The sequence below is a fragment of the Ranitomeya imitator genome, chromosome 1 (assembly GCF_032444005.1).
Source record: "Ranitomeya imitator isolate aRanImi1 chromosome 1, aRanImi1.pri, whole genome shotgun sequence".
In the NCBI taxonomy this organism is placed as follows: Eukaryota; Metazoa; Chordata; class Amphibia; order Anura; family Dendrobatidae; genus Ranitomeya; species Ranitomeya imitator.
In genome coordinates, this window is record NC_091282.1 from 313,826,079 (window position 1) to 313,846,228 (window position 20,150).

The 20,150-nt window shown below is 39.1% G+C and overlaps 1 protein-coding gene across 1 annotated transcript in view; it reads left to right on the forward strand.

Annotated features, from left to right (window-relative positions):
• The window catches only part of SCARF2 (scavenger receptor class F member 2), a 364,459-nt gene extending 352,681 nt beyond the window's left edge, over positions 1 to 11,778 (forward strand). Inside the window, exons 10-11 of the mRNA XM_069758527.1 lie at positions 7,760 to 7,912; positions 9,805 to 11,778. Coding sequence (XP_069614628.1) covers positions 7,760 to 7,912; positions 9,805 to 11,060 — 1,409 coding nt within the window. The 3' untranslated portion in view covers positions 11,061 to 11,778. The remainder of the gene's footprint in view (positions 1 to 7,759; positions 7,913 to 9,804) is intronic.
• Positions 11,779 to 20,150: the final 8,372 nt, after the last annotated feature.

Genomic DNA, 20,150 nt, shown 5'->3' on the forward strand with positions numbered 1-20,150 from the left:
AAGAGTCGTGAGGCCAGCGTAGGACCTTACCATTTTTGGAACTTGACCAGTAGGGGTTCGCTGGGGTTAATTTTATTTTATTACTTTACAGCAGTTCAGAATGTTTTTCGACACGCTTTCAGTGACTGCACAACCCCTTTTATTTTGTTATTTGAAGCTATCACTACAGAGTTTAGTTTCCTTTAAGTCAGAACTTACATATTGACTATCTCGAGGCTTTGTGAACTTACTTTAACCTTACAAAAAATATATATGCTTTTCTAGCCTCGACTGTTTCATACCTAGGAAATAGAATAACTTTTTGACACCTGTAACACTTAGAATCACATATTGTTCATTTTGCCCTAGAGATATATTTCAGAATTTTAGAAAGTCTATGTTCCTGCGTCTCCACCAATATCACAGTGCAATATACCATAATCTTATTCCAGACCATAAGTACAAATGTCCTTTCTATGATTTGACATTATGCTTTCCACTTGACAATTCTTGTCTGGATTACTTACATTTTTGGTTATGGCCTAAGACTTTAAATTAAAGTTGAATTGTTGGCTCATAACTTCAAAGAGGAAGTACATTTCTATTAATGTGATGATGTTCTGGCTGTGTCTAGTTAGATGGCGGGGAAAGCTGCAAGTACATGTCATGCTTCTATGGAGAAAAAAATGTCTCCATTGACCACATTTGCTACTAAGTACACTTATATTTTATTTTTTCCCAGAAGAATACTGCTTTAATTTTAGAAGAAAAGCAACTTTTTATCAATAGGAAATATATACTGTCGTATAACATACGATGGGATTAGATGCGTTAAATTGACTGATATTTTAAAATCACCATCACTCATTCCTGTATTTATGTTTGTATCATAGTGGCATGATTGACAATCCAGTGTCACCAGTAGGAGAACAAGAGGGATGACTTCTCCGTGCTCTCCCTACTTTATGATGCCACTGTTGGCGTAATACCGGTTAGCAGCAGAGATGAGTGACGGCGCTCCTGACTAGTTCAGGAATATATGTGTTGGGATTAATGAGGTGGTCCAAAACTCATATACCGGTAATAGTTTTTCTAATATCGTTTCATTAAAACATCCCCAACTTTTCTTTTCTAATCTAGCTGCTTTATTTTATTTCTTTATCTTGATGACACTTAGCTTTGAGAATCCTCAGTGCATGCAGCAATATTCAGATGGGACATCATCAGGGGCAAAGGCTGGGTTCACTGTTACAGTCTCTGTCCCTACGAAGCCTCATCAGTGACATCTGTTTCATGGGCTGGGCTAGTCCCTGCTGTACTGTGAACGCATTGGTGGCCAATATCGATGTATAATCAGTATGAGCTCCCTTCTAAATGTACAATATTCTTCTCAGTTCTCAATGACAGAGTGCTACCTTGCTGGCTCTATTGAGAAGTGAAGAGCTGGCAACAGAACGCACTGCCAGTGTGCTTTGTAAGGAGAGAACGCAGTACAGCAGGGCTAGCCTAGCCCATGAAACAGATGTCCCTGATGACATGTCCTTCAGGATGGGGACAGAGGCTATTGCAGTGACTGCTGCCCCTGGCCTCTGATGACATCCTGTGAGTATCCCAGCATGCAATGGAGATTTTCAAGTACAGGGTCATCAAAAAGGAAATGGGAGAAAAATAAGCAAAATAAAGCAGTTCAATTAGAGAAGGAAGGGTAGGAACAAATATAGCACAATGTTGATTTTGCGCTCCATTTTAGGGCTGATCTGCCCAAATAGGTGTGTCTGGGGAGGAGCCAGTATAGGGCATGGCTACAGCCACCCATCACATTCATCAATAGTGGTGGCATTTTGTACACCAAAAATATTACATCTGTCCCTGAGTGGGGTAAGACTTTTGGTGAGACACATGGAGGAACACGCCACCGATATGATTCATTAAGTGGCGTGCACCTCTTAATGTTTTTGTTGTATCTTATTCCTGCACACCACTCATAAAGACTGGCTTACGGAACGCCAGTCTTACTGAATAAGGCCTTAGTTCTAATAAAGGCATCGTTAAAAACTTTATTAGGAGACTGATAAAGAGCTCCTAATACATTATTGGGTACAATCTCCTTGGCAGGTTTTCGTTAACATGTTTCCATTTAATTTATGTTGCTGTTTCGCTTCATTTGACCTCAACACATGATTCATCTTTGACATTCAAGCCAAGCGCTCCAACATGGAAATGCTCCTTGCCTTTTAATACTATGTGCAGACTGCCTTTGTCTGGGGCAGCTTGCGGTTTCCTGTGAGCACACTGCTGCAGAACTCATTTCTTAGCTACAGGTGCTCAGGATTATTTTACCACTCTCTTGGCACTTTATCAAGATTGAATACTGCAAGAACTGTGCTGAGGGTGGGCAGTCCTGTCTCTGCTAAACTTTTTCCATGTAAAAACACTGATTTTCTGCTTTTTAAGCAGAGCACTACTTCGTGCTGCAGTTTGGTGGGAATTCAGCATGTAGAGGGCAGACATAGACACGCTTATATTATGGTATCGTTGCAACGTCTGCGTGTTTTATTATTTTACTTACAGTGCAAAATTGAATTATTTTTTCTATGGGGTCAGTGCTTAGATTACTTTACCTTGGTCTCTAAGTCATACAAATATGAAACAGTATTCGCTTCGGAAGCCAGGAGAGATATGTTGGAAGGCTCTCTGCATCTATTAGAAAGGTTAATCGTCGGAACACAAGAATAGCAGACTAGTGTTAAAGATACAGTACAAGCACTTATTTCAGAGCTGGATGGAAACTGGGTTCTTTATAGTGTTACAGTGTTGGGGGTCTCACTTAACCCCTTTATGACCTCCCCTCCTTTCAAAAGAAATAGCTTTTATATTCTTACATCACCATAGCCATTCAATGTTTTCTTCTTTTCACAAGATTAGTTGTAGCTTTGAGTGATCACCATTCAACAACATTCTTCATGTCCGTACGATTATGGCGATAGCAGACTTGAATAGTTTTCTTTTTATATTTAGGTGGCTAAGAAAAATTCACAACTTTGTAAAAACAAACATGAAATATAAATTACCACTCTTAAATCATCATTGTACTCACAAATATATTGACTCCAATATTTCATTCATTAAAAAGGAGGATCTGAGTCACCATATATTATGAAATACAATTTTATTTATACAAAAAAAGAGATACTACATTTTTAGGATTAAAAGACGCACTTTTTTCCCCCAAAATTTTGGGAGAAAATGGAGGTGCGTCTTATAATGCGGATATACTTTACCGGTACTATTCCTGCAGGCTGAGATGAGGGGGTGTCTAGCGCTGATACTTGTGTATGGCACTGCGGGGTGTCTGGCGGTTCTGCTGGAGTGTTCGGTGCTTTGGTGCTGCAGCAGATGTCTTTGGTGCTGCGGGGAGCTCTGCTGACATTTTGTGAAAGGCTAGAGCCCCCGTAGTTCTATGGTTACCTGTGCGGTGGACTCCGGGAAAATGGCCACTTGGGAGGCGGCGCATGCACAGATGGAGATCTCGGCACCAAGATCTTGGGAGATGAGGTCTCAGAGCTTGGTGCCGAGATCTCCATCTGCACATGCGCCATTCCCCAGAAACAATGGAACTGCAAGGGCTCTGGCCTTTCACAAAATGTTGGTAGAGCCCTCTGCAGCACCGGAGACAGTCGCAGCAGCACCGGAGACAGCTACAGCAGCAGCGGAGACACCAGCAGCACCAGCCACTCCCGCAGCACCGCCAGACACCCCGTAGCACCGGACACAAGCAGCAGCACCAGACACCAGCAGCATAACTGCACACCCGAAGTGGCACGCCGCACATTGGAACACCCCTTCATCCAAGCCTGCGGCCTGCAGCATCACCCCACTCCTGATCACTCCAGCAGTGACCCAGGGACCCCGCTTCATCACAGTCACCACCCCCGGTAAGCAATAAGATGCATGGATTATAAGAAGCACCACCATTTTATAAAAAAAAATTCATATTTTTCTACTCAAAATTTGGGGTGCGTCTTATAATCCAGAGCATCTTATAATCTGAAAAATATGGTATATAGATTATGCACAAATCTTATTAAAAATATCTTCTACATATATATGAATATACAGTATAATAAATAAAGGTGACAATAAGGCTACGTTCACATTAGCGTTGCGCGCCGCTGCGTCGGCGACGCAACGCACGTTACACAAAAAAACGCGCGCAAACGCACGCAAAAACGCTGCGTTTTGCGACGCGTGCGTCGTTTTTTGACAAAAATCGGACGCACGAAAAATGCAACTTGTTGCATTTTCTTGCGTCCGACGCTAGCGTCGGAAACGACGCACGTGTCGGAAAACGCAACAAAAAAGACGCACGCGTCCCCCATGTTAAACATAGGGGCGCGTCGCCGACGCAACAGCGACGCACATTAGCGGAACGCTAATGTGAACGTAGCCTAATGCAGTGGCCTGAGACTAGGGCCAGGACAAATAAACAAACACCGTTTTCAAACAATTTTAACCAGTTTTATATAAATGGCCACATGGTGGGATAATGGGTCAAATTAAGCAGACTCCTGACAGTAGCTGAGAGAGACTGAGCAAGTCGGCCCATATCAAACCATGTTGTTGTAGGGCCTATGTAGTGTGGTAATAGAGTAACTCTAGTGTTCATTATCCAATAAAAAATATGGTAAAATCGTCAAGTGATTAATTATCCATTATGCTGTGACTCCTGCCCAGGCTGCGGCCATGTACCCCGATGTGCGTTTCGCGAGCATTAATGTCATTTCTTCAGGGGGAGTGGCCTCAGTGGGTCATAATGAACACTTGAATTACTCAATTACCGGACTGCATAGGCCCTACAACAACATGGTTTGATCTGGGCTGCGTATAGATCAGGCTCAGCTCCTTAGTCCGCTGCATACCAAACAAAGAATGTATATGTATGCCCTTTACTGAGATGCCATGAAGTGGTTAAAAGTAATGCCATTAAAATGGTTGTCCAGGATCAGAAAAACATGACCGCATTTTTTAAAAAATAGAGCTACTTTTTTCAGTGGTATTGCAGCTCATTTCTATTGAATCAAATAGGAGTGAATTGCAATATGAAGAACAACCTGTAAACAGATGTGGTGCTGATTTGGGAAAAAGTCATTTTTTTAAATTTTGGAAATCCCTTTTATTGATGTTGTTATACGGAGTGAGTTATGAGCATTGTAAGATGGCTGCCGGAAGAGTCTTTGAGGGGAGATATGTGTCATCGTGGCTATTTGCTGCGGTGATGTAAGCTTGGAAGCGTGCTCCAGCACATATAATGCTGAGAGAGTTATTTCGCCACTCCAGGGCCGGGTTTTACGAGCGGTCATAAGAGATGAGTGGGAATGACTGCTCACATATCCCCGCCCCCATGTGCGTGGTTTGGCAGATAAAATGGAGGCCAAGTGTCTTATTCAGTGTCTGTGGCTGGAGGTGTATAGACCTCCAGTGTGTGTTGCTAAAGACAATGACCTGACCTGAGCGGACGGACCTGCAGAGCTATATGGACTATTTATTTTCAGTTTGTTTTCACTTTGTTCCAGAGAAGGCTATATTTGTTTGCATGTGCTTAGGCTACGTTCACATTAGCGTCTTGCGGTTGTGCGTCGGGCGCCACAGCGGCGACGCATGCGTCATGCACCCCTATATTTAACATGGGGGGGCATGGACATGCGTTTGCATGCGTTTTGTGATGCATGCGTCTTTTTTGTCGCAAGCGTTAGGGCGCAGAGGACGCAGCAAGATGCAATGCGTTTTGCATGCATTCTTGTTTGCGTTGTGCGTTGCGTCGCCGACGCAGCAGCGCACAACGCAAATGTGAACGTAGCCTCAAACAGGTTTGTGCAGTTAATAAACCTGACCGGACATTTTCTTATGAAACCGCTTCCTGTGCCTACCTCAAAATGGCAGCAGAGTGAGCACCATCCACTATGCAGGACACTTTCCCTATTAGTAATAGTTATACAGTAATGTGTGCAGTATTTGGCAGGTCTAGAGCAGTCAGTGGCGAGTACAGACTCAATTTCTAGTTGGTCACTAATAACCTCTTTCCCTATAATTTGATGGCAGATATAAAAAATGTTTCCATGCTTATATACAGTACTGATCAAAAGTTTGGACACATCTGTTCATGCAGTTGCTTTCCTTGTGCTTACTGGAATGTACACAATGCGGATTCAGACTAAAGGCAGCAAAACCATGAATAAACAGATGGAAAGAAGGAGTAAAGAAACATATGTGAAACAAACTATTGTTACATTTTAGATTCCTCAAAACACCTCACTTTTCTCTAATGACAGCTTTACATCCCATTGGCATTCTCTTAAATAGCTTGATCAGGTAATCACGCGGAATGGCTTCCCAACAGTCTTGAAGGCATTACAGGTGATGGACTACCTGATGGACTACTTGTTGGCTGCTTTTCCTTCTCTCTACTGTCCAACTCATCTCAAACCATCTCAATTGAGTTGAGGTCAGGTGATTGCGGAGGACATGTCATGTCACGTGCTCTCCTTCTTGTTCACATAGCTCTTACATAGCCTAGATGTGTATTTTGGGTCATTGTTTTGTTTCAAGTCAAATGATGGACCCAGTAAGTGCAAACCAAACAGAATGGAATGTTGTTACAGAGTGCAGTGCACAGTGCAGATTTTTAATGTCCTGTCCTTATATTGCTTGACCCTAACAAGTATCTTCATGTAGTGGCTTCTTTGCAGCAATTCGACCATAAATTGCTTCTCCTATCAACAGTTGATATATATCTGCTACTTGATGTCTGCATAATTTATGAGAGTTGTTATCTCAGGTGTTGGCAATTTGCATTTTCTGAGGTTGATAAATGATTATCCTCTGCAGCAGAGGTGATTTTTAGTTTTCCTTTCCTGGGTTAATCCTCATAAGAGCCAGTTTCATCACAGCGATGGATGATTTTCATGACTGTACTTGAGGATGCATTCTAGCAATTTTCTGTATTTACTCACCTTCACGTCTTAATGATAGAAAGTTATTTCTCTTTTCAGTTGAGTGGTTCTTGCCATATTCTCGCTTAGAACAGTTGTGGAATGGGGCTTAGTAGACCTGATGGTTGCAAACTCTTATTGAAGGCCATTGGTTCTACAAATAAGCTTTTCACAAGGTATATTTGTTCATTGGAAGCCATCCCAGTTGACTACCTCATGATGCTGTTTGAGAGAATGCCAAGGGGATGTAAAACTGTCATTATAGTTTAAGGGGGCACTTGGAGGAATATAGGCTTAATACATGTTCTGGTTTGTTTCAGACATGTATCTTTACTCCTTGTTTCCATGTGTGTTTGTTTGTGGTTTTGCTGTCTTCAGTCTCAATCTAAAATGTGCACATTTCAACAAGAAGGCAAACCACAGTATTGCATGACTAGGTGTGGCCAAACTTTTGACCGTTACTGTATAGTGACTAACCTAACATTATCACTGATTTATAAAGTGCTTGTATTCTTGTGATCAGTGGCATTTATCATTTTTTGTCCAATCCTAGCAATCACCATTTCATTCCGTGTCTATTTCTTAATTATTATCAATGTTATATACGGTGCACTCATCTTACCCATATTGGTCAACAGTAGAGGATAGCTTCGTTTTCTGTTGGTTAAGTGAGCTTACTCCCAGTGCTTACTGGTATATGCGGCTTACAATAACTGGAGACAAGTGTTCCCATGTTGGTCTGATGATGTTAATTCGGCCACATAATAAATGTGTGTTTTGTTTTATTTCAGTGGCTCATCATGACATGGAGAATACGTTTAATTGCAGCTTTATTGAACCACCATCTGTTGCAGAACAGCCATCTCCTTCATGGTCTTCCCGAGGTTCTTTTTCATCCTTCGATACCACAGATGATGGACCTGTGTACTGTGTGCCTCATGAGGGTAAGTGTGACAAGGAATTCTGTTGTATAGCAAATTTAATATCTGCAATCTAATGGTATTCATTTGTGGCATTATAACATGAGATTGTGGCATTTTAAATGTAATCATCTATGAATGATCATCTATAAAATGCTATTAAATGGACTGTCACCAGGTTTATACTTTCAATGTGAGGCCAGCATGAAATGGGGTCACAGACCCTAATTATAGCATTGTGTTATTGACAAGGTTTTCTTGCTATAGTTTTGTTAAAAACATTTTTTCATCTACTAGTCTTTTGAATAATAACTCTGTTTAACCCTGTCAGCACCATTGATTGACAGCTTTCTTCCTAAAATGTGCATCGTCAGAAAGCTGACAGTAGTATAAAGAGACAGACATATTAGTTCATCTGCCCAATGCATGATCAAAATATTCTTCAGGTAGTAGAAATCGCTGCATTCGCTTCTTCCATAAAAAATGCTTAATTGCATCTGAAGTTAAAATCAAGGTTAATCACACAGTGGTGCAAAAATTGATAAAGTGGCAAAGAAGGGAAACATACAGACTTTGGGTAATGCGGTTCTGACCTACATTGTCCACCAAGCTAACAATAAATGGTGGAGGGTGAAGATAGCTGGAGTTCATGAATGTCGAAGACTACATAGCAAAAGTTTAGCACTTAGAGGACTAGAAGAGCTGCAGTAGATAAAACAGTGTTTTATCAAAACTGGAGCATGAATCCCAGTAAGTGACACATCATTCGAATAAGGGTGTATGCCCTAATTTTTGCTGCAAAACCTGGAGGCAAAGTCTCTTTGGGACAATACACCCAAAATTGCATTTCATTGGTGCTGTTTGACGCTTCACCAGTTCCAGTGAAAAGAGTGTATTAATGGCACTTGCTAGGGAGAACCCTGTCGGTTAACTGCTCATCCATCATCAGAGGTATCAAGCATTTCACTAAACTCTGTACCTACTAACTAATGAATAGTCAATCACTGTAGCCACCAACAGGCTTGTCCATTTGCTGTGATCATGTACTCCATGAGTATCAGCAATACAGCAAGGTGTAATATGTCTGACTTAAAGGGGTTGTCTAGCATTGGAGTACAATTTTTGATTCAATCTATGTGACTGCAGACATGTGAATCCTCACAGCATACACACGCTGTGAGGATTTTCTGGTGTCGGCACCAGGGGCAGGCAGGCATGTGACGCAAGTATGTGATTGGCATACATCCAGTCACATACAGACTAGACATACTCGGCCTCACTCAATACAAGTGAATTGAGTGAGTCCGGACACGTCTAGTTGGAATGTGGTTGAAAATATGCAGATCGCATACTTGTGGTCACATGACCGCCTGCTCCTGGTGCTAACATCGGATAATCATAGTGTGCGCATGGAGGAATCACAAGTCTGCAGTCACATAGAGTGACTTCAGTCTTGTATGTCAAGTCTGGACAACCCCATTAATATCAGTACACCTCACTGCACTGTGCATGCATGGGGAGTAGAGAGTAACAGAGAATGCAGAGAATTTGTAGGAGCCCAGTGGTGACTAGAGGCCTGGTGATGACAATCAAGATTACAGAGGCAAGTTTGGCCACCGAAGATCATAACTCTTCCATGCTGCGTCAACACGCATTTGACTGTTCACAGGTCATTAGCACACAAGGCGTGTTAAAAAATGACTTTCGCCCTTTTGTCACCTCTGAAAAAAGACATCTTTTACAACATATGAATCTTACAGATATATTGTTACTACCAACATATTACATTACATGTTTACAGTATAATCAAGTTTTAACCTACAGTACTTTCTTCCTTCTCATGTTATCAAAAGAACATTATCTTTGGATATGATATTGACCCTCATATGTTAATGTCATGCCGTTCTATCTTTTAGAATCAATTACTGACTGCAAAGAAAAGGGGCACGTCAATGTCCAGGAAAAAATGACACCTCCAATTAATGAGGAAGAGGCTGGAGAATATACATACTTAAAAGATTCTGGATCTCCTAAATCATCTCAGGTTGATAACAGTGAAACTCCATTATTGAAATCATCTGACAGTGAAAGATCATCGTGTGGTTCAGGATCAACTGGTGGTGCTTTGTATGCAAAAGTTGCAAGATTATCTAAACAGTCGAAAGATGAAGATGACACTGCCATGGATAATAGAAGTGCTACTATAGGTGCAAAACCCCCATCTCCTGAAAGAACCAAACCGCCTCCACCTGATCCATCAACAAAGCCTAAGGTTTCCTGGATCCACGGCAAGTTTAATTCAAACCAGTCTAATTCCCTTCCAGCATTTAATAAATCTCCAGATAAGTCATCCACTAGTACTGATCATTCGGAACAAAATTCAAGCATAAAAGATCATCATAGAAAGAGAACCCCCAGTGATACTTGCCCTGCTGGACAAGGCAAAAGTGAAGAAAAAGTTATCATGAGGCGTAAGGACAAGGGGCAAAAGCACTTGAAGGATGTGAGCTCAACAGAGAGCAAACCTGATGAATCTCTGTCACCATCCAAGTCAAAGCACAGAAACAAAAGCCATGATCACATAGAAAGTATTAATGGGACAGTACAAAATGCCCTAAAAAGAATAGGAAACCTGCATATTGACAAAAAGAGTGTTGATAATAAAGATGCTCCAAAAAGTCCAGATCACAGCAAGTCTCGGGCTGAGGTATTTCACCCTCATTTGTCCTCTGAGGCAGCTTCCTTGCTGGCCGCCCAATTAAAAGAAAAAACACAAAGCCTTAACAGAATAGAGAACAGCAGCAATCACAATGGTATTGGCCCTCTGAAAACACAGAAAGAGAAACCAACCCCTCCACAGAAAGCCAAGCGATCTGCTGCAGCCATCAATCAGAAGTCAAGCAAAGCAATTCTGCCCACAACGACCAATCTGCAAAAAATGATCAGTCCAGTTACGGAGCCAGTATCAGGCACAGGAAATCAGCTTGAGAAACAAAACTCGAATAGCAGTCAGGAGCAGCCCGCAACTGTAAAGCAAGAAGCAGGCGAACCAGCCGTGAAGAAAACACCTATTAAGAAGCCTCCTAGGAAGAAAAGCAAAGATGCTACTTTAGACACTGATGGAAAAGTACAACCAAAAATGGCCATAATGCCACCCCAGTCAGTAAAATAATGATGGCAAAAGTATACACATTGTTATTACTCCAAAAGGGGCATTACATGGAATTATCTGGACTTCTGCATTATACTTTCATGTATTTTGCTGTAGCCACATTTTTGAGCCAAAGAAAACCAAGCCAGTGCCTTTGTGATGAGGACACGTACATGTGGAAACAAGGCAGTGGAATTCAATCGCTCAGAGGCCAAGGAGACATATCAGTGGACAAACTTTTTATGGAGCAAAATCTAGAATAACATAATTGTGCCTCTATATATGGATTCAAAGACCAGGGCATATCATTGACAATAATGCCATGTTCAAGAGGGTTGGGTGGTCTCACATGAATGCTTATGCAACACATGGAGAATGTGGTATAAACGCACCAGCAACTATGATACCTTCATAGTATTGGTTTGACAAACTAGACTATTCCGTAACTATTTACAGGTCTTATTGCCTAATTGCCTACTGCCAAACCGTGCCTTTAATATTTAGACGCTTTATCATACTTTATTGTTTGAAGCAACTAAGTTATTTAAAGAAATGCTTATTTTTGTATTCTAAAACTGAAGATAATGAAGGATCTTTTTAAAAGAAGGATCATAAAACGCTAACGGTCAATATGTAATGCCAATACTCAGCATAGCTGTTGACATTCCACCTTAGCATCTGTCTTGTAAAATGCATAAGCAGTGCTTATTTTAATATAAAATATTTTACAAATTTGTTATAATTATGCAGTAATTGATAAGCTAGCTTATTTTAATTATTTTTTTTGGTTATTTTAGACCAGGGTCAGTATTACCATGGTTAGCATAGCCTGGCTTAAAATGCGTCAGCATACAGTATATTAGGGCATGGTTGCTGCTTATGGATGGAACATCACAATAGATGTATACATATGATTTTTACAGTTTACTTTTTCTTTATATACAGTAAAAGCAGCCTTATTACAAATAATATTCCACAAAAATACAGATTCACAGAGGAGGATGTTTAGCTGAAGTAATTGTATAGGCTGTGTTATCCTAAGTATATACCAGGATGAGAAAAAAGGATTAGTTATGGCTGGTATCTGGTACTGATTTTCCATTCCATTCATTTGAATGATGATGTCCTGCATTAGACACAGCCTATAGTCTACAGTGCCACTGCTTCTGTACAACAAAAGCAGACCTTTTTTAAGTTAAGTCATTCCAGGCAATCCCTTTAAAGAGAACCTGTCTGCATGATTTTGTAAAGGCGTGGCTGTAATGGTGCTGTAATACTGATTACATTGATACCTTTGGTGATGAAATCCGCTTTGTTGTTCTTCTTTAATCACCATTTGAAGTTTTGTGCTAATTAGATTTTGGTGCACAGGGGCCGGATTGTGCACTGGGTCTTCTCCTCCTTGTTTGAGATCCTCAGCCCCTCCTCCGGCCTGCCCTCTTTAAAGGGAATCTGTCATCCCATTTTTGGCCTATAAGCTAAGGCCACCGCTATCAGGGGCTTATCTACAGCATTAGTCAGTATTACAGCATCATTACATCCATGTCTTTACATTACAAAATCGTGCTTACAGGTTCTCTTTAAGTATTGGTTCCCTTGACTGTGCAACATGATGACTACAATTCATCAGTGTCCGTTGAATTTCTTTACCAGCATTTAAAGCTTTGCACAAAAATTTATGGCTAATATTTCAATGGAGTTGACTTTGATGTCCACTCCTAACATTTGGGGTTCTAAAAATGTTTCCACCGAAAGGTCTAGCAAGAGTAGTAGTGGTAATTTTTCAGTTTATGAAACTTTCAAGGTCCTCCAAGTTTTTTATAGCACTTATTTTGTGGTATATAAATGCATGACAACTCATGACCTACTCTTCCGATTATCTCTTAGTTTTCACTCTGTCAATTGCCAAAAAGCTGTCGCTTTAAATGGTGTCAAATAGAATTAATGGGAAACGTTTAAAACTAAATTCTGCAGGAGAATTGCACTTTGGTAACATTTAAAGGGAACTTGTCATATTGTGCATAGAGTCTCCTAGTATAACAAAGGATCTGACATGAAGAAATTGAGCATGTTGAAACATACCTGATTATTGATTCTCCAATATCTCATTGAGGCAATCCACATTGAATTATCACCAGATCAATGCGAAATCAGTGGATTCTGTTAACATTAGCCTTTAGAAGAAAGCAACAATACCTGTTATATTCCCTTGCCTCACCATGGACTTCATCATGTTCATTCTGCATATTGTAAAATGATGAAGATTATTTCAAATTCATACTAAGAAATTGCCACTGACTTGTACAGGCAGACCCTAAGTGCATAGTAATGCATCCCATTGCTTACTAGATGGTATGCAAGTGACTGCAACATTGCTCTCAAGGCTCCTAATTACTGTTGGATTTGTACATTAGGGAGGAATTTTATATGGCATCACAGAGGACTACAATGGCCCTATTTTGGGAAAGGTGCCCTCAATATCTGCAATATCTTTATATGTACATATACTAGCAGCACCTGCCTAGCAACTAATAACAAAATGTTGATTAATTGATAACTGTGTTTTGTACCCTTTAAACATTTTGCTTGGTAACTACCAGAATGGATATCGAGAAGTCTGTTAACGATATGTTCATTGAAGTTAAGATGTTAAAAAAAAATTGATATCAAAAGTTATGTAGCATAACATAGAATATAGTTCTCGTGTTGGCAGCTCACCACTGTCACAACTTGTGCTCCCCACCTTCTGGTGCAAAGATTCATGAGCTTGAATAACCATTTAGAAGAAGCCAAATTACAGCACTCCAACTCTAGATTCTAAAAACTTGAAACTTTATTCAAGAATCATACTGCATATGTAAAATAGCTATTTCTAGCATTTTAGGCCAACGAGTTTCGTCATTGCACGCTCTAAATTTTCATGGCCATTCTTTAGTGTCTGGAATCTGAGTGCTGGAATTTGTGTTCTTCCATGCTCATTTGTTTCGTTATCCACCTGTTAGGTAGATTTATCAGACCTGAGACCTATTGTGCTGTAGTAAATTTTTTTATGTCAGCATATTTATAGCTGCTGAAACTCGAAATCCAACATAATTCAACAGATTTAAAAATATCTGAATCTATTTCTGCCAATCTTTATGAGATTTTTTTTTTTTGCTAAGCTTACAATATTATTTTTGGACAGATTCCCATTCGTGAAACAACAATTTTAGAAAATTTATATTTTTCATACGTAATAATAATCTTAAGCAGGCGGAAAATTCAAGATTCTTATCAAGTATTTAAGTTGGCACTACTAAAGCCAAAGGAGCTGTTGACTTTAAATCATTGGACTTTTTTTTTACTGCTTAAGCAATAGCTTAAATGAACACCAAGTATTGATGTACTGGAAAATCTTGATTTGGTATCATTGAAAAAAGTGGTCAGAACTGGCCAAAGACCATCTTGTATCACTACTAAAAGGAAGCTTCACTGGTCCTAATCTCCTGAACATCTAAAGCTTGCACAACCAATCCTGCACTTTGTTTCATAACCCTTGGTTAGATGATATTTGGGCACTAAATGGTTGAATTAGTGGTTGGACATTATATAGTTGCATATGATTGGAAGTCTAACTACTGTAAGTGTATGTAAGTCATAAGATCTTATGTTGAAAAAAAGTGAAATTCCGCAGCCTTTTTAAAAGTTTGCTTTATACATGCTGCTGCACATTGGCTTAGAACAATGCTATCTGTCTACTGTTCCATAAAAATAAAATTAGTATGAGGCTAGTCCTTAAGGGCCTGTCTCCACCACCATTGTACCCTGGCGTTATATATACTGTTGGGCTTTACTACAATGCTTCCATTTGTGGATGTTGTTCCATACACAGATCAGTGAAATGAATATGACCTTCCAGATGCTAAAATCATGGAATTTTGGAAAAATGCATCTACATTTTGGTTTAGTTCATTTATACCATCACTAATATTATTTGCACAGCTTTTGACATCAATTATAATTTAATTTCATATCACTTCAAACTGCAGTTTACCTTTAGTGAAAAACAGCGGTTCTCATAGTCATGTTTAGGTTGGCAATTAATATCATATCCTTATCCTTTCATCTTCTGTGCAACAAGAAGTGATTTACATGTTTATGTCAAAGGTCAAAACTGCTCTAGCAAGTTTCCGATAGATTCATTTTTTTTGTATGTATAGCAAAAAAACCTTCCATTTCACTCCACAATGGGGGTGGTCTTTTTGTCCTTTCTCATTCTCGGGTCCTCTACCAGAGGGCTGGGAGTTTGAGGGTTCTGCGCAGGATCTTATTTGTTTCCAGCATTACGCTTTTCTGGACAGAGAGATCAGGTGTTGCTCCTGGGATCTGTTGTGGCCATTTTCTCAACTTAGGGGTCACTGCTCCAAGTGCTCCTATCACCACTGGAATCACTGTTGCCTTCATCTTCCACATCTTCTACAGTTCTGCTTTGAGGCCCTGGAATTTCTCCAGCTTCTCATATTCCTTCTTTCTGATGTTGCTGTCACTTGTCTCTCTCTCTCTCTGATTTTCGAAGTTTACCCACGGACAAACACATGAACAGTCTGTAAAGTTCATTTTAACATTGAGAGATAGCATATCAAAAATAAAATCCAGAAAATCACATTGTATAAATTATATAAATTTATTTGCATTTTGCAGAGAGAAATAAGCATTTAATCCCCTACCAACCATTAAGAGTTCTGGCTCCTACAGACCAGTTAGATGCTCCTAATCACCTCGTTACCTGCATTAAAGACAGCTGTCTTACATAGTCACCTTTACAAAAGACTCAATCAGTCAGACTCTAAGGCTATGTGCCCACGTTGCAGAATGTAAGCAGAATTTTCCTCATCAAAGCCAGTCTCCCTTGCCAGGAAATCCGCTTGCGTTTTTCTAGCATTTTTCTCGCGTTTTCATGCATTTTTTTCCATGCGTCTAAATTACGTTTATATAGCGGCAAAATCGCAATGATTCCGCAAAATTAATGAACATGCTGCATTTTTTCCGCAAAGCGTTTCCGTTGCAGAAAAAAAACACAGCATGGGCACAACAATGCGGAATTCCATTAAAAATAATGTGATGCATTTGTAAGCATCTTTTAAGCGTTTCCGCAGTGGAAAACGTGGAAAAAACAGTTAAAAAACGCAACGTGGGCACATAGCCTCACCTCTACAACATGGGCAAGACCAAAGAGCTTTATAAGGATGTCAGGGACAAGATCATAGACCTGCACAAAGCTGGAATGGGCTACAAAACCATAAGAAAGACGCTGGGTGAAAAGGAGACAATTGCAATAGTAAGAAAATGGAAGAAATGCAAAATGTCTGTCAATCGACATCATGCAAAATCTCACCATATGAGGTATCCTTGAGCATGAGGAAGGTTAGAGATCAGCTTAAAACTACACATGGGGAACTTGTTATCAAGCGACATCCTCAAAATCTTAATGATTTAGAGATGATCTGCAAAGAGGAGTGGACCAAAATTCCTCCTGACATATGCACAAAGCTTATTATCAACTCCAAAAAAATGTCTGACTGCTGTGCTTGCCAACAAGGGTTTTGCCACCAAGTATTAAGTCTTGTTTGCCAGAGGGATCAAATGCTTATTTCTCATTGCAAAATGCAAATACATTTATATAATTTATACAATGTGATTTTCTGAATTTTATTTTTGATATTTTATTTCTCAATGTTAAAATCAACCTACCCTTAAAATTATAGAATGTTCATGTCTTTGTCAGTGGCCAAGCTTATAAAATCAGCATGGGATCAAATATTTATTTCTTTCACCATCCAGTGGGTACGGAAAGTATTCAGATTATACTCTTTGTTTCATTGCAGCCATTTGTTAAATTCAAAAAAGTTCATTTTTTTCTCATTAATGGTACACTCTGCACCCCATCTTGACTGAAAAAAAATGAAATATGTAGTAATTTTTGCAAATTTATTAAAAAAGAAATACTGAAATATCACAAGGTCGTAAGTATGCAGACCCTTTGCTCAGATACTCATATTTAAGTGACATGCTGTCCATTTCCTTGTGATCCTCCTTGAGATGGTTCTTCTCCTTCACTGGAGTCCAGCTGTGTTTAATTAAACTGATAGGACTTGATTTGGAAAGGCATACACCTGTCTATATAAGACCTCACAGCTCACAGTTTATGTCAGACCAAATAAGAATCATGAGGTCAAAGGAACTGGCCAAGGAGCTCACAGACAGAATTGTGGAAAGGCACAGATCTGGCCAAGGTTACAACAGAATTTCTGCACTACTCAAGGTTCCGAAGAGCACAGTGGCCTCCATAATCCTTAAGCGGAAGAAGTTTGGGACCACCAGAAGTCAAATGAACTTTATTGAGTTTACCAAATGGCTGCAATGAAATAAAGAGTGCAAAATTTTAAGGCGTCTGAATACTTTCCGTACCCACTGTACATATATATATATATATATATATATATATATATATATACCACCTCAATCTTTAAAAATTAAGCTTTTTTAAGAGCATGTAACCGCTAATCTCTTGTCTAACCTTATTCAATAATAGGATGTAATTTTTGCTATGCAAGAACGAGCACTGTACTTTTCATTATAACTGAATATTAGTTACATATTTTAACAAATATAACATTTTAATCAATAGCTCATAGGATCAAAAAAAACTTTTTCTACAGTGACATCTACTCATTTCTTATTGTTTAATAGTCATAGCCACATTTCTTAGTGCTAAGATAATTATCTCCATTTCAGAAAGAGTACTATTGAGCAGTATAAGGTTGTTATTAGGGTTTTCTCACCGAATACATGTATCACCGATCCATCCACGTTACCCCAGTATGATTGCTTGTGTCCATCACAAAACAGGGGTCCCAGAGACCACTGTGTAAATGAAGAAGTAGAGTGTAGGGTTGAGCGACTTTTCCTTTTTTGAAGTCGAGTCGGGTTACGCGAAGTAAAAGCTTAATTCACAAGGTAGACTTTGGGACACTTTTTCCCATGATCAATGTTGATTTTAGGCTGGTTTCACACTTGCGTTTTGATCTGCAGCGTTTTAAACGCAAACGCATTTAAACGCATTTGGTGCAAAGGGTTTGTGTTAGGGTTAGGGTTTGTGTTAGAGTTTGTGTTAGGGTTTGTGTTAGGGTTTGTGTTAGGGTTTGTGCTAGCGTTTGTGTTAGAGTTTGGGTTAGAGTTTGGCTTAGGGTTAGGGTTTGTCTTAGGGTTTGGGTTAGAGTTTGGGTTAGGGTTTGTGTTAGGGTTAGGGTTAGAGTTTGGGTTAGGGTTAGAGTTTGGGTTAGGGTTAGGGTGTTTTCTTGTGTTTTTCTATAAAAACGCATGCCAATGCATGTGCTTAAAAACGCATGCGTTTACATAGACATCAATACGTTTTTTTGCCACGAAAAAACGCATGCGTTTTTTCGCGGCAAAAACAACGCCACAAAAATTACAACATGTTGCATTTCTGCAACACAATGAATGCAGAGAAAAAACGCATGTATTGCAAAAACGCATCAAAACGCATGCAAAAAAACGCATGCGTTTTTAATGTAAAATATAGGGGGAAAAAACGCATGGTTTTTTTGCGTTTTTTACCGCAATAACGCAAAAAAATGCAAATGTGAAACCAGCCTTAGTGAATGGGAAACCAGCAATCACACATTTATTATTATTATACCATAATGATATTTTATTGGTACCTGTTTCTAATAATTTCCAAGAAGACCTTATCAACGGCAGCACCATTATGTGACAGAAATCTCCAGTCACCTATGTTTCCTCATTTCCTTTTGGAAATAGGAAGGACTGGAGAATGGGATAGGAGCTGCATTAGTAAGATTTATGTATTAGCATTACATTTTATAGTCAAAAGATACAGTTGTTAGAACCCGGAAAAAAAACAATAGCTGGGGGAACAGTTTGGAGGAGAGTTTGGATTTCAAGAACTTTAAAAAACAGCATTGAATGCTGAATAATTTAATAAATTAAGAAAGCATTGCGAATGATACAACATCATATATAAAATTTGTACATTTTATATCTTAGTCTTAGCATTATGGAGCCTTCTAATGTCATGTTCTTTTTTTCTTACTATTATTGAACTTACCCTAAGGAGACAGATCTGAAATAACTTTGTCTACTTTTTTGTAGATGAAAATGTCAGTGAAACATCTGAATGACAAAAAAAATATTCATATTGTAGATGGAGGTGAATGCTGGGTATGGTTTATATAAAAAGCACAATGAGGAATCGATTCACTTTTGATTATTTTTGAATTGATCAAGTAATGGTTGACTATACTTTCCATTACTGCCTATTTGCATCGAAACGTCTGCAGTTTTGTCATCTGTTCTCAAATACTTTGTTGCTGATCATTAGCGTTCTTCTTCATGAAGTTATAAAGTGTAGTGATGTGTGCGTTAGTATCCTATTCTGGCTACATGTATAACAAAACCAGATAAAAAGAAAACTACAGTAATCACTTTCAAGTATGTTTTAATGATGTCTTCGATTTAGCATGTAAGAATTCAGAATTCAGGAGCTTATTTCAGATAAAGTCTGTCCCTATTATCATTTGCACCATACCACCTTGTATTCAACTCTTAATTCTTGTACGCTTTTTCCATAAAACAGTTTTATGTGGTTTTACGAAGTATATATTTTGCTGTCCAAATAGCTGGCTATATACTGCAAGAACTGTATAGCATTGTGGATATTTAGATGTAATGGCTTGAATATGTAATTTGAATACAATTTTGCCTTTGTTAGTTCAGGTTTTTATTTCATGTTTGTCATCTCGTGAATGTGTCATTGTGGGTCAAATCGGGGTTAGGGTAAAAAAGTCAAGCTGGTTTTGGCTGATTCCCTTGTACCTGGAAATATAAAATACTTTCTAGTGGAACTGAAAGCTATACGCAACCAATATTGTGATATTGGTGATGGAAAAGTCCTATTTATAACCTGACAACTGAACCAGTATATAAACTGATTTTTGTAAAGTTGTTTGCTAGTAGGTTTAGCTACTTACTATTTTGTATTAAAAGACTGGTACTGCACCTGATCTTGTTGCCCCAACGAAAAGCTTTGTT